This window comes from Belonocnema kinseyi, chromosome 5 (assembly GCF_010883055.1).
Source record: "Belonocnema kinseyi isolate 2016_QV_RU_SX_M_011 chromosome 5, B_treatae_v1, whole genome shotgun sequence".
Classification (NCBI taxonomy): Eukaryota; Metazoa; Arthropoda; class Insecta; order Hymenoptera; family Cynipidae; genus Belonocnema; species Belonocnema kinseyi.
In genome coordinates this window covers 36,555,746-36,570,077 of record NC_046661.1, presented here as the reverse complement: position 1 = coordinate 36,570,077, position 14,332 = coordinate 36,555,746, and the positions used below count along the sequence as shown (strand labels likewise).

The 14,332-nt window shown below is 30.2% G+C and overlaps 1 protein-coding gene across 2 annotated transcripts; it reads right to left on the bottom strand.

Annotated features, from left to right (window-relative positions):
• Positions 1-378: 378 nt before the first annotated feature.
• On the bottom strand, positions 379-7,328 carry LOC117172845 (speckle-type POZ protein-like). Of its 2 annotated transcripts, none has more exons than XM_033361095.1 (2): positions 7,201-7,328; positions 379-1,626 (listed from the first exon to the last, which is right to left on the bottom strand). In XM_033361095.1, exons 1-2 carry the CDS (start codon positions 7,246-7,248, stop codon positions 502-504), a joined length of 1,173 nt encoding a protein of 390 aa, XP_033216986.1. In that variant the 5' UTR covers positions 7,249-7,328; the 3' UTR covers positions 379-501. The 2 variants fall into 2 exon arrangements, with proteins under 2 accessions (XP_033216986.1, XP_033216987.1); XM_033361096.1 differs by having other exon boundaries at positions 7,093-7,320.
• Between the last annotated feature and the right edge of the window lie 7,004 nt (positions 7,329-14,332).

Below are 14,332 nucleotides of genomic sequence, written 5' to 3'. Positions count from 1 at the left end.
TTAGTTCGAAAAAGCTAGTGTCAGAGGGGGCGCTGCGGAAAATCGCTCGAAATTGAATACATGGGATTGGCAATCTCCCACCTCATCTCTGCTATTGTTTGGAAATCGTCACTTTCGGTTTTTGATAAAAATGGTAAACGATGAAAACCTGATGTGGAGACTCTGGTAGACTTTACCCAGATCCACTTCATTTTTCCCTATATTCTCCGTTACTTGAGCAAAAAAACATACTGTTACTTATTGGGAAGTTTTTTGGAAAAAGGAGTTGACGAAATCCATTAGGCCGACGTTTCAAAGCAAAGCTTTTCATCACCGTAACCTGCTCTAAACCTCAAAATGTACCTGAAGTCAGGAAATTGGAATCTGAATTACGATATTAGGGAAACCTTGTTTATTTTTACAAAATGGAACTGGTACGAAAATAATAAATTCTATTAATAGAATCAACAGTAAAATTGCTTAGAACAAAGAAGTCTAAATTTGAACTTATCTTCTTACTTATTACAAATTAAGTCTCTGCTTTTTGTAAGGGGGCGATTTGCAATAAAACATATCCTTAAGCAAATTAGGATATTCAGCAAGAACATCACTATAAGCCGCTGTATCAAGAACGTCCTTCATATGACTCCTTATGAAAATTAAGACTCTGTCTTTGAGCTCTTGAACGTTGTATCTATCTGCCCACACTAAAGTATTAATCGCTGTAGCAGCATCTAGGGTATTACAAAGTTCCTGTGCACAAATAAGTTTTAATCCCTTAATATCGTATTTATCAGCCATGGCCAACAATTTTTCCGTATCTTGCTGTATATTAGCGACTTTGTCCGAGTAAACAAAGTCCAGCAACTTTTTCAAACACTCCGGATCCGCATCATTCAAAACAACTTTGTTTTCGTGATTCTCTTTCATGTCGGTCTGGAACATCGCTAAGAAAACGGGAGATCGAGCGGCAAGGATGCATTTGTGGGCTTGAAATTCCTTCTCACCAGCAATTAATGTCACATCTGTCAGCAATTGCTTCTTCCAAAGGTTGGGGATGTCATCAGAAATTTCATTTTCCACCATGTCAATAACGGTATTCCTAAATAAGAAGGAGGAATCAATGCGAGAAATTTCGCACCACAAGAACAAACATCCATTCACGAGGAAGTTATCTAACTCTTCTCTTTCCATGAGCAGAAATTTTTCAAAGGTGATCTTCTGGCCCTTAATTATATCTTTAGTGTAAAGCACCTCATGGAAAGAACTCAGATTTTCTTCGTTTATGACGTGGAGAGTTATTTCGTAACTGTGAGTAGCCGGAACAGCATCGCAGAAGTTCACATGGACGGACAACCAGTCAGAAATATCAGCGCTGAGGAAGCATTCGATGTTGGAATCGTCACATAAAGTAAATGATTCGGTATCCATATGTTTATGGATTTTAGCTAGCGTTTTAAAATCCTTCAACGCCCAAGTATAAGTTGTTAATTTATGTTTTACTTTCGTTTCTCCAAAGAAGTCAGTCTCTGCAATAAGATCTTTCTTCAGCTTCGGAGAATTATCTTCATATTTTGTTGAAGCATTGCTCAGTGTATCGTCTTCTCTATTCTCTTCCTCCATTTTGGCGGCCTCACCTGCAAAGCTCTGCATTGAATAAAAATAAGATCGTTATAATATGTGAAACTATATGTAACATAGATTAAAACAATAAATTGCGACTGGTATTTCCTTTTTAGAAACATATTCGCTTCAAAATCGATTGAAGCTGTAAGTTTCAATCTTAAAAACTTTCAAAATGTCTTGATTAAAAATCACTAGGCAACTAGATTAAAATCAATAGACAACTAACTAATTTCCATATTACAATCTACTCTTTAAAATATAATTTTTAAGTATTCTAAACCGAGAAAGGCCATGTCACACTTATCCGACATTTTTTTGCAACAACTTACGTACACAAGAATTGAGGTCCGAGTCGAAAATTTGGGATATTACATGAAAGACACTGAGGAATGATTGTGTATTATTACACTTTAGAATAACAGTTTATTTTTTGACATTTATGTTGACATTCCAGAAATCTAAGCCTGCATAAGCATTCGTTAATATTACATGGACCTAATATGATGGAAAAAGAGCCATTTGCCACCAGCGAGTTTGTTGCGGAATAATTTGGCAATGGCGGCTGCAAGTACACAGGAATACAAGTAGGATGAAAGCGGTGTTATTAAACATAGAAAAGCTTGCATAAATCGTTTGTTTACTTGGAAAACCTTATTTCATTTCTCCGTAACAATATAGATTCAGATTTAAAAAAGGGAGGGCTCGACAATTTCTTATAGTAAGGTAAATGTCCCATTTTGGGCGAGTGACCCAGTTTGTGCGAATGCTCACATACTGTAAGTAAATCCGTGGTAATCTTAAAGTTTGTGATACTAGTAATATTTTATTCATATTCTAGAGCGGTTTAAAGGTATTTTTGATATAGGTTTTATATTCATTTTATTACGTATTCGTGTTCTTTACAGGTTATATAGTCACGCGTGTCGCCATCTGTGGCCGATCGAGCATAACATTAAACTCGGCTTGTTAGCGCGGGAGTTGACAGGCTATATAGTTTTTCGTATCAACAGTGCTCCAAAATTTTTGTAGCGCGAATGTTTGATTGAAAAGTAAGTATTAATTATGAGGTTTTCGAATGTTTTATTCAATATAACTGAAAACTAATGGATAATTCGGATATTTTCTTCCGCCTTAATAGAGATGGAAAAAAACGGTTGGAGGAAGGACCCCGCAGCAAATGTACATGAAATGGCTTTCGGTCGATTTTTATTAGACTTGGTAAAATTGTAGTTCTCAATGTCTCGATCAAAAGTGTTATGGGGCACAAAGTCCTAAAATGGACAGTTTGCGAGTTATAGAGGTTTAAACATCCAACCCTTTTAAGAAATAGTACCAAATATCTCGAAAACTGCAGCTCGGCGAAAAAAACGTTCCCAATGAAAGTTATTGGGCTCTAACGGAGAAATGCAAAGAAAGTCATGGCCTTAAGACACAGGTCATTCTTCAAAATTATTCAATGTGAACTTGTAATTTATTGCTAATATTCAGCCAATAAAGACAAGATATGAAGAGGAAATCAATATAGAACCCATAAAGACAAGAAATGAGAATGACTTAGTCAACAGCCAACCAATGAAGGCAAGTCATGAGTGCGATTTAGTCATTATCTAAGCAATGAAAGCAAGCCATGAGCGAGATTTAGTCATTATCTAGCCAATGAAGGCAAGAGATAAGAGAGATTTTTTCTTTTTCGAGAGGGGGGGGGGGGTCCAGAAGGCCGTAAGTTACGTGAGAGTCAAGAAGGACGTGTTTTGAAAACATCCTTCTCATGATTTTCCTTCATTGGCTGGCTATTGACTAAGTCATTCTCATTTCTTGCCTTATGGGTTCTATATTGATTTCCTCTTTATATCTTGTCTTTATTGGCTGAATATTAGCAATAAATGACAAGTTCACATTGAATGACTTTGAAAAATGACCTGTGTCTTAAGGCCATGACTTTCTTTGCATTTCCCCGTTAGAGCCCAATATCAGCAGTTTTCGAGATATTTGTTAATGTTTCTTAAAAGGGTTGGATGTTTAACCCTCTATAGCTCGAAAACTGTCCATTTTCGGACATCGCGCCTCATAACACTTTTGATCGAAACATTGAGAACTACAATTTTAGGAAGTTTAATCAAAATCGAGCGAAAGCCATTTCATGTACTTTTGCTGCAGGGTCCTTTATACGAGTGTTTACAAACAACACGGTTTAATAAAAATTAGGCGTTTTTTAAAGATAACAAGCACACTATTTCAATTCTGAAACCTTTGTCCTGTTATGAAGCCTGTCCTTTATGAGATTGTATTGAATAATTGATTAAAATAGGCGGAAAACAATTAAAACAACAATGAGATAGCCAATTTAAAAATGCAAACGATAAAAAAATATATATTTTTTTAATTACGTGATTTCTTATGCTGAGAAATCTTTTCATTGCAATTTTCAGATTCCTAATGACAAATTAAATTAGGAGGCAGTTCTTATCAATGACAATATCCCGCCACTGTAGAAAATATAACATGACGACACTCGCCCAATTTGTGACATTTGATGCGACGAAAAATGTTCAAACTATGCGATATTGGGAACTTTCGTCGATTCATAAGATTTAAAATACTTTTACAAGTAAAATACGCCAAACAAATCCTTACATTCGCCCAAATTGGGACATTTACCTTATTTACAATTCTACTTCTGGAAGTAAAATAAGTTATATTGCAAAAAAGCGTGTGCATTCAAATCGCGGAACAGTAAGAAAGTAGATCTTACAGTATTTATATTTTTCACAATAGCCACGTTTACATTAGATTAAAGTTTACTTTAAACTAAAGCAATAAGAATTTCTTTTCATGAAGTGTCCGTATAATTTTTGGAAACAGAATTTCCTCCCTTTTATGAATTTTAAAATTGAGCACCGGCAAAATTACGCTGTAAATCTACAATTATTTGTAAATTGTGTAAATTATAAACATGTCTGATAACGAAATAAAATTGGTGGAGATTTTCATTTCGTTTTTGATAAAGAAATGTAATTAGAAACTATTTACGTTATATCAAAAGCAAATTGAGAGAAAATAATAATTTAATTGCTGTAAAGTGAGCCAAATAGACGAAGTTTTGTTTGTTTTCTCCAAAACGAAACAAAGCCTTGATCCTATTTCCAGACTGTTCGTACGTAAGCAAGGAAGGCTGCTGAACGATTTATGTTCATTTTGGAGGCAAGGCGCAATGTGATGTAAGTAACGCGCTAAGAGTGCGGCCCTCGAGCTGTTTGTGACACCTGACTGAGTAGCGCCTCCTGCACTCCGCGTATCACAAAACCACCGCGGTATGAATTTTCGGAAGATACTAAATCCAGACTATTTAAATCCAAGTTCAAGTGTAAATTCTTATAGTTTTGAAAGTTAATCTACTCCAGTTTTCAGAAGAAATGAAAATATATATCATATGCGTAATAAAATGTTTCGCAAACTTAATTTGATTAAATGAAACTAAATACGAAGAAGAAATTGAAAAGACGGTTGTATCAGATGACGCGGTATGTGCGGATTGCCAAATTGCCATTACTTTATTTTTCTATATTAGATTTTTCATTCAAAATGACGAGAATTAAATAGGGAATTGAAAAAGGCGTCTTTTTTATTTGGGCAAGATTTTATTTTTATTTCAACTCATCAGCCAACAGGTTTAGAATGTTTGAAATCAAACTGAATGAGTAAAATCATGGATTTAGCACAGCTCCATATGAAAATTATCGTTTTCTTATGGAAGGATGTATTAAATTTGACTGTCCATCTAAGGGTAGTCTAGCACATCAGTTTCAACTAGAAATCCATTATCCATCGAAAATGCTTTTAAACAATAAAAAATTTGATTTTCCGAATAAACTATGCAAGATATAAAAATTCGATGTAGATCCAACTTGTTAATCTTCAAAAGACCAACAAATTTTCTTGAGTCTATTGCTTCATAAAACAGTTCCTACAATTTGCTACGGGTAATACAATTTTGATAACCATATTTTTTGTTTTGATCATCAAAAATATTATTGAACATAAGAAATTCCATTTCTGAGCAAAACTGCAAGATATGAGAAAAAATGTTGAAAAACCAAAATAGTTCACCTAAAAAAATCTGCAAATTTGCTTCAAAATATTTCGAAAAAGCATAGAATCTGTTTTGGTCAGAACTTTTTTTATCAAAAATTTCAAAATTGTTTTTATCAGCAATAATACACAGGATATGAAAAGATGTTGAGAAGCAAAATCATTCGTCTCGAAAAGATATACAAATTTGCTACAGATCATTTTTCTGATAAGACGCATCGTTTTTGTTTTGTGTGAAAAATTTTATGTCAAAAAAAGTTCTCTTTTCCAACACGGGTGTATAAGTGCACAAATGATAATGATTTTTTTAAATGTTTTTTTTGGTGTTTTTCAAAATATTAAAAAATAATTTTTTTTTCAAGTGATAATTTTGTCTTGAGATAGATTTTGTAAAACTGCAAATGACTCCCTAGCACGCGAGCGATCTCGGTATGTTCAGAATATCATATTATGCATTTTAATCGAGTCAGAACACACATTATGTTGAATTACAATTAAGATTCAGTTATGTCATCGGGCCATTGCATGCCATATTATAAAATAATTATTTAATCAATTAACAAAGTTTTCCCTACAGAAATTATAATTTTTTACCTAAGTAAATAAAACCCCAAAGTAACCAAATTTTTTGTTTGAGACATACCTACTGAATAATGATAATTTAAACAAAATTGATTTTCCAAATTTTGAATTTCATATTTAAATTAATAGCCACATCTAATGCACACAGAAATCGTCATAGTTTGTGCACTTTACAACACACTTAGAAACATACCAAAACTAAACTTTTAAATAAATAAAAAATGATGTAGATGATAATATAGAAGCTTTTAAACTTTTTTATGCATTTTTGGATGCAAAATAGTGTAAATCTGTTTGCAATTATTCACATGTTGCATTCACGTTTTATGGTGTTAATAATTTTGCATAACACACTGCACGATATAAAATATTAGATTTTTAGAGCGTAAAGAAGAAGCCAACTTTATTTTATGTTGAATATTGGTTCCAAGATAATGCTGTGAATTTAGCTTTAAAAGCTTGCACGTAATTTAATTTTCTTCATTATTTTACATTAAGTAACGTTCCTCCACAAACACCATTACATATTAAGTAATTGATTTAATCTATTCCGGCAAAAATGATTATAAAAATAAATTAATATTTTATATAATGGTTGAAATCTGCCTGTCAGGCAAAAAAAAACGACTTAACCTCAAAATAAGTATTTGTTGCAAATTGAAGCTAATATCGCTGTAAGGGACGGAAAAATATGATATAAAGAATTAAGAGTACTGCAATGCAACTATTAACTTATGCATATTAAATGTAACTTTTATGTTGCTTTCCCAATAATGCAAATTTAGACAACCATATAATTCTATGCAGAATACTCACCTTCCTAGATAATCGTAAATAAAAAGCTCAAGATTATCCTGTTTAATAGGAGGTTCTGTTTATCACGAATTTAATCAATTTGGTGTACAATAACGATACAATACATACACTACAAGCACATACAAGAAAAATGTTCCCAATCTTCCTGACAATCATCAAATCATTTGTTTTGTTTGTCTCTCATTTCATTTTCACGCTTTCGTCAATCTTTGCTTTCGTGTTCGTCGCTATCAGTCCTGAGCATCTCTCCATATTTCAGATTTTAACTTGAATCCGCAACTGTCCTGAGTTGATTAGTTTCTAATATCTACAGCGCGGCGCTAGTTGTCCCATCACTACCTGTTTTTACATAGAAAGCAATGGGACTAAATCACTTTTTAGATTTTTTGATAAACAAGATGTTATTTCCATGCAAGAAAATTCTTTAAATTAAACCAATGTTACTTATTTCACATTTCGGAATAATTTTTTAATCATTTTCTATGAACACTAAAGACAAAATATGATTTATAAGTTATATGGTCGTATAATAATCCTGGCAAAGTGGAATATATCTCAGATTTGAATTTGAATGAAAAGTAAAATATGATTCTTAAATTTAAAAATCCCGGATAAAAATTTTAATAGTACTATAAGTTTAAACTTACTATGTGAATACTCTCGCTTATGAATATATAATGGATATAATGTATTTGTAATTGGATTTAACTAAATTTACATTTGAAACCATTTTATTTAATAATCAGAAAAAATAAAAAAATAAATGTCTTCAATTACTCCATTTTATCATTATATCTTTAAAGTTATTTATAAAATCGACCAAAAAAAATCTATTAATAATTTCTGTAATTTCGGATTAAAATGTAGAAGTATATATTTTAAATTTCATAGTTAACAGCCTAAAACATAATAATTCGGAATCTACGGGTTTCGATTATTTCAGATATCTAACTTTTTTTCCAAATGTTTAATATTGGAATTAATACAACGTTTCTCGTAAATCGAATGAGATGCGCCAAAAAAGACAACATTTTATAATTCAACTAGAAAATTGTATATTAGTATATAAGTTATAATTATAAATAAGTATAATTAGAAAATTCATCAATTAAAAAAAAGTGTTAATAATTTGAAGAGAAATTTTAAAAGGGAGAGCGGATTAGCCACGACCAACTACTGTAAATAACTCTGCCCGCCTGTTACGTGACGAATACAAAAGGTACATTATATTACCGTCGCACCACTCTTAAAAGGACCCAAATCTCTCAGACTATCTCAGAAACTAAATCATTCAAATCGACTCTGCTTATAGACTCAAATGGGCCAGGCTATTTCGCTTGAGAATACTAATGATCACTGCCTTATTTTATTCTTTGAAGGATTATCTACAATTTTATTTAGAAGGTTCTAATTAGAATTTAAACTAGGATTGCTTATAACAATAATAACTGCATGATTTCTCAATTAATTTTTTTAAATAAAATGATCCCAAATAGAAATTTCGAGAGTCCTTCGAAGAATAACATATATGTGACCTTGATCATTAGGATTAAATGAAAATGGTAACTTTTTCCTAAGAGAAAGAAAAAACTAACTTATTAAGTAACTACTGTTAAATAAACAATTTTAACCTGATTTGTTTTTTTTCTGAATTGTGCTAAGAAGCCTCCATCAAGATTTACAGAAATCAATATTAGTAGATTTTTTTTGTTGATTTTATAAAAAATTTTAAAGATAGGAAACTTTTAAAATTGATTTTACGTATTGTACATATTTAAGTCTTTAAAACAAAGATGTTAAAAAATTGATTACATTTACATCTTGGACGTTTTATAAAATTATAATTTACATTTGTTCCTCTGGAAAATAGTTATTTTTTAACAATTTGAATTATTGAATAAACTATTTTTAATGTTCATTGCATATTTTTATGTTATATGATCATGAATAAAAATTTAATTAAATTTCAATTACAGTTTTCTCATTATATTCAATATAGTGTAAGTACCCTTAAATATTAAGTCTGAACTTGTAGACTACTAAAACTTTTTCCACAAAACTAGTTATATATTTTATTGATATAAATATTATTTACTGTGTTTTCCCTACCGAAAGAAATCTCTGAGTTTTCTCTAGCGAAATAGCCTGGCCCATTTGAGTCTATAAACAGAGACGATTTGAAACAATATAGTCTCGGAGATAGTCTGAGAGATTTGGGTCCTTTTTAAGATCCTTTTAGTGGTCCTTTTAAGAGTAGTGCGACGGTAATATAATGTTTTTTTTTGTATTCGTCACGTACCGGACGGGCAGAGTTATTTACAGTAGTTTGCCGTCGCTAACCCGACTCTCCCTTTTTAAATTTCTCTTCAAATTATTAAGACTTTTATAGATTATTAAGACTTTTAATATACAATTTTCTAGTTAAATTAAAAAATGTTGTCTTTTTTGCGTATCTCATTCCATTTACGAGAAACTTTGTATTAATTTCAATTTTAAGCATTAAAAAAAAAGTTAGATATCTGAAATCATCGAAACCCGTAGATTCGGAATTATTATATTTTAGGCTGTTAACTATGAAACTAAAGAAAAATCTACTTCCAAATTTTAATCCGAAAGCTTAACAAAGGACCCTTAAGTGTCGGCTACTCTATTGATATAGCCTCTCTGCTTGTTATTTATGGTCGTATTTCTATTTCAATTCCGGAAAGGACATTTTAAAGCCTTTAAAACATTTAAAAGAACTACCTGGACCTTAAAATATATCTACCTGAGTGCCTGCGGAGAATTTCTCTGAGCTTCTCTGGCCCTAGAGAATTTTTAGAATGTACTCAGAGATTCTTTTCGGTAGGGTTCCAATATAAAAAATATTATATTTAACTTTTTATTCAAATTCAAATCTAATATTCCACTTTACCCTACCGAAAAGAATCTTTGAGTATATCCTAAAAATTCTTTAGGTCAAAGAAACTTAGAGAAATTCTCCGCAGGCACTCAGGTAGATATTTTTAAAGGTCCAGGAAGCTCATTTAAATGGTCTGAAGGCTTTAAAATATCCTTTCCGAAATTGAAATAAGAATACGATCATAAATAACAAGCAGAGAGGCTATCTCAAGAGAGTAGCCGACACTCAAGGGTCCTTTGTTAAGCTTTCAGATTAAGATTTAGAAGTAGATTTTTTTAATTTCATAGTTGACAGCCTAAAACATAATAATTCGGAATCTACGGGTTTCGATGACTTCAGATATCTAACGTTTTTTTTTAATGCTTAAAATTGGAATTAATAGAAAGTTTCTCGTAACTGGAATGAGATACGCCAAAAAAGACAACATTTTTGAATTCAACTAGAAAATTGTATATCAGTATATAAGTTATAATTATAAATAAGTATAATGAAAAAATTCATCAATTTAAAAAAAGTTTTAATAATTTGAAGAGAAATTTAAAAAGGGAGAGCGGATTAGCTACAACCAACTACTGTATATATTTCTGCCCGTCCGGTACGTGACGAATACAAAAGGAACATTATATTACCGTCGCACCACTCTTAAAACGGCCACTAAAAGGATCTTGAAAAGGACCCAAATCTCTCAAACTATCTCCGAGACTATTTTGTTTCAAATCGACTTTGTTTATAGACTCAAATGGGCCAAGCTATTTCGCTAAAGAAAACTCAGAGATTTCTTTCGGTAGGGTACCAAGTTTATTGTGTGACGTTTTATTTAATGTTATCCATTAGAATTTATATACTTCGCTTAGAAAACTGTTTTGAAATATAAAATGAGTAACATTCTTTTCATTTCAATTTTTTTTACGAAAATAACATTTTGTTTATTAAAAAACAAAAAAAAAGTGGTCTACTCCCATTGCTTACAATACAAAAACAGGGAGTGATGGGACAACTAGCGCCGCGCTGAAGATGTTAGGAACTAACCAACTTAGGACACTAAAGGATCACCATTTTGTTTTCAGATGCACAGGGCTGGTCGCTTCTCAGCTCCACAGCTTTGTTCACAGCTTGTTCTGTGTTGTCCAGTTCTCAGTCGGTAAGAAAGACTATAGAGTGAACAGGTTTGCACGGTAGCAAAGATATTATAAACGTAGATGCAGTGCGGGTTTAGTTACCCACTATAAATATAGACGGCGCGTCCGGCGAAAATTGTCAGTTCCCCTCTACTCACCGCTCTAAAGCTATAGCACCAATCGACAACAGCCACTTGGAGCGCTGTAAGCAACTCTCAGTAGGCCATTCGAGGCGCACGAATGGTTACTTAGCTCGGACAAGAAACATTTGGATTGAAAGTAAATTTAGTTAATTGCCAATTAAAACATTTTTACATGTATAAGTTATAACTTTGCAAAACATGGTTATTTTAATAAATACCACAAATAAAAGTCGATGAATAATTTATATTACGGTTTCATATATTTCCCAATATTTCTAAAATTATTACTTATCATTTTCATTCTATATATTGTATATATATAGTTCTTTAATATTATTTATTTTTTATTTTTATGGTCTGCAATTTCTATGGATTTTTTTAGACTTTTATAAAAATATAATTATAATTACAAGTGATATGAAAATTGTTCTTTCGGTTTTTAGATGTTAAGACGCCAGTTTCAAGCCAGATTACGTTTCGCATTTGCAAACAAAATTAGATGAACAAAATTTCACTGTCATATTCATAAAAAATATCATGTTCCATAAAATATATTTTAAAATAAACTTTAAATTATTATAATTACTACAACTTACTCGAAATATATATAATTCAAATTATTTTTTAAGTTTTTCAGAACGTTTAAATATATTTATAATGATTCCCATTTTGTCGTAAAATTTATGTAAAATTCTGCAAAAAATGCCTCAAAATCTTCCAGACTTTTTTACAATCTAATACATTTTTTTAAATGTTTGAAATATTTTTGACACTGTAAACTTCCCGAAATTATAAAATTCTGAAACCTGAAAATCCCGAATTTAAAAATTCTAGAATAATGAAATTCTGGACAGTTTACAATATTATCGAATTTGAAAATTCCCGAATAATAAAACTCCAGGCCGAATGCTGTCTAATGATAAAATATACAACCGAATTGCAGAAATTGAGAAAACAGTTTTGTGGTCAATATTAGTTATTTATTACAAATACAATAATCAAATATTTTCATTATAGGAATTTTGTTTAATGTTTAATTTTGATAAATTATTGTTTTAATTCAAAATAACAATCAATGTATAAAAAAGTGATACAAAAATAAATTTCAAAACACGTGAGCTTCAATTAAATCAAACTTTACAGGATTCAATTCAGACTAATTTAACGCGACTTTTATTTTCATTTTTTTAAATAATAATTTTATTTTTGCGAGAGTTTTCTGTAATATACAAAAATACAATGCACATTTTCAAACATCGTTTTTTTGTTCAAAAATACATTTGTTCAATTATTGTTATTTTAAATTCTAGCAATAATTTTTACAAACTTTAAACATTAAAAAAGTTTTTTCTTTGGGAAAAGTATTTTATTATTCTATTAAAAAAGAATTTGTTATCAAGCTATTTTTTAATTGTTCAAATTAGGGAGTTGTCTAGCCCAGATATTGTACAATTCGGGAATTTTCTGTCGGCAATTCTCAATTTCTGTAAGATTGTAAATTGTCGAGAATTTTCTAATTCGAAATTTTTATATTTCGACAATGTTATAATTTCGAAATTTTTACAGTGATGTGGGAATTTTATTTTTCGGAAAATGCGACTGAAAAATTTCGAAAAATGAAATTCTTGGCACTGTAAAACTCGTAAATTGAAAGATAATCAAAGAATAAAATTCCCGAAATTATAAAGGTCGAATTGGAGAATTCACGAAAAATAAAATAAATAAAATTCCGGTCAATAAGATATTACCGAATTTGAAAAATCCCTAAAGAAAATGGCTGAATTATAAAATATGCAAACTAAAAAATTCATGAATTTAAACAATTCAAAAAATTGTTTATTAAATATTATTTATTTATTGAAAATACAATAATCGAATATATATTTCTGTATGAAAAATTTTGTTCGAAAATGTGCATAGTATTTGAAAAAATTATTAAAAAGTTCTGAACAATCGAATTTTATTAAGAAAAAGATAATAAAAATAAATTTTGATATAAATCGTTGTTAAGTTGAATCCTGCAAAGTTTGTTTCAAAAATTTTCTTATGTAGGTACGAAGATAATTTAGACAGAACATTTTTTCTTTCAAAGCACACGTGTTTTTAATGTATTTTTTAATACAATTTTTATAAAATTATTTAGGTGCCGGAAATTTCATTTTTTGGGATTTTTCGTTCATCCCTTTCGGGAATTTTTCAGCGGTGCCATATTTTTATGCCGCCTCCTAAAATTATGTAATTTTTTAAAATAAAAAGTCTAAATTTCAAAACATTTTAAAATCATCAAAAGTATCAATTCTCTTTTAAATTATTTCAAATCTTTTTCAATTATTTAAAAAAAATTTTGGAACTTTTAAATGTCTTTTAGACTGATTACCATTTTTCCTAACATTTTTGTAAAATTCTGTTTTTTAAGAATCAAAATGAAATACTTTTACCTTGGAAATAAAGATAAAAAATTAAACAATTATAATTGTAACATTAAAAGTTTAAATTTGTCATTCTGAAATTGTGACAATTCTTTTTCAAATTGTTTAATATTGAAAATTGTTTTTTTTTAAATTTCCAAACTAAATAGATTAAAAATGGAATATTTTATACTAAAATAATACTTAAAAAAGGTTTTGAAATTGAATAAAGGCGCTCATTTACGAAGCTATTAATCTGAACGTTTACACTTGTGTCACTACTAAGGCTTTCGAATTAAATTAGTTCAAATCTTAACGTTAAAATATGTAAATCATATCATTTTAAAGAGATCTAGAATCATCTTGTAAAATCAATCACTGTTAAATTTTTAACACTCGAACAGTAGTTCAATTTTCAAATTTACTTTCTTTTCCTGATTTGTCCCGGTCGCGAGTATAGCTCAATATTTAGAACAACTTTCATTTTTTTGAAATAGTAATTTTTCGGTTCTAACTTACGGGACAATCATTTTTTTCTTTGAAAGATTTTTTACAAATCTTGTTGATAATTTTTACATTCTCATCCAAAATGATAAGGTATTAGTTTTTTTTTATGATAAATGACTTCTGCGAATTTCATGAAATTTCAACGTTTTGAGGCTCCTTGAG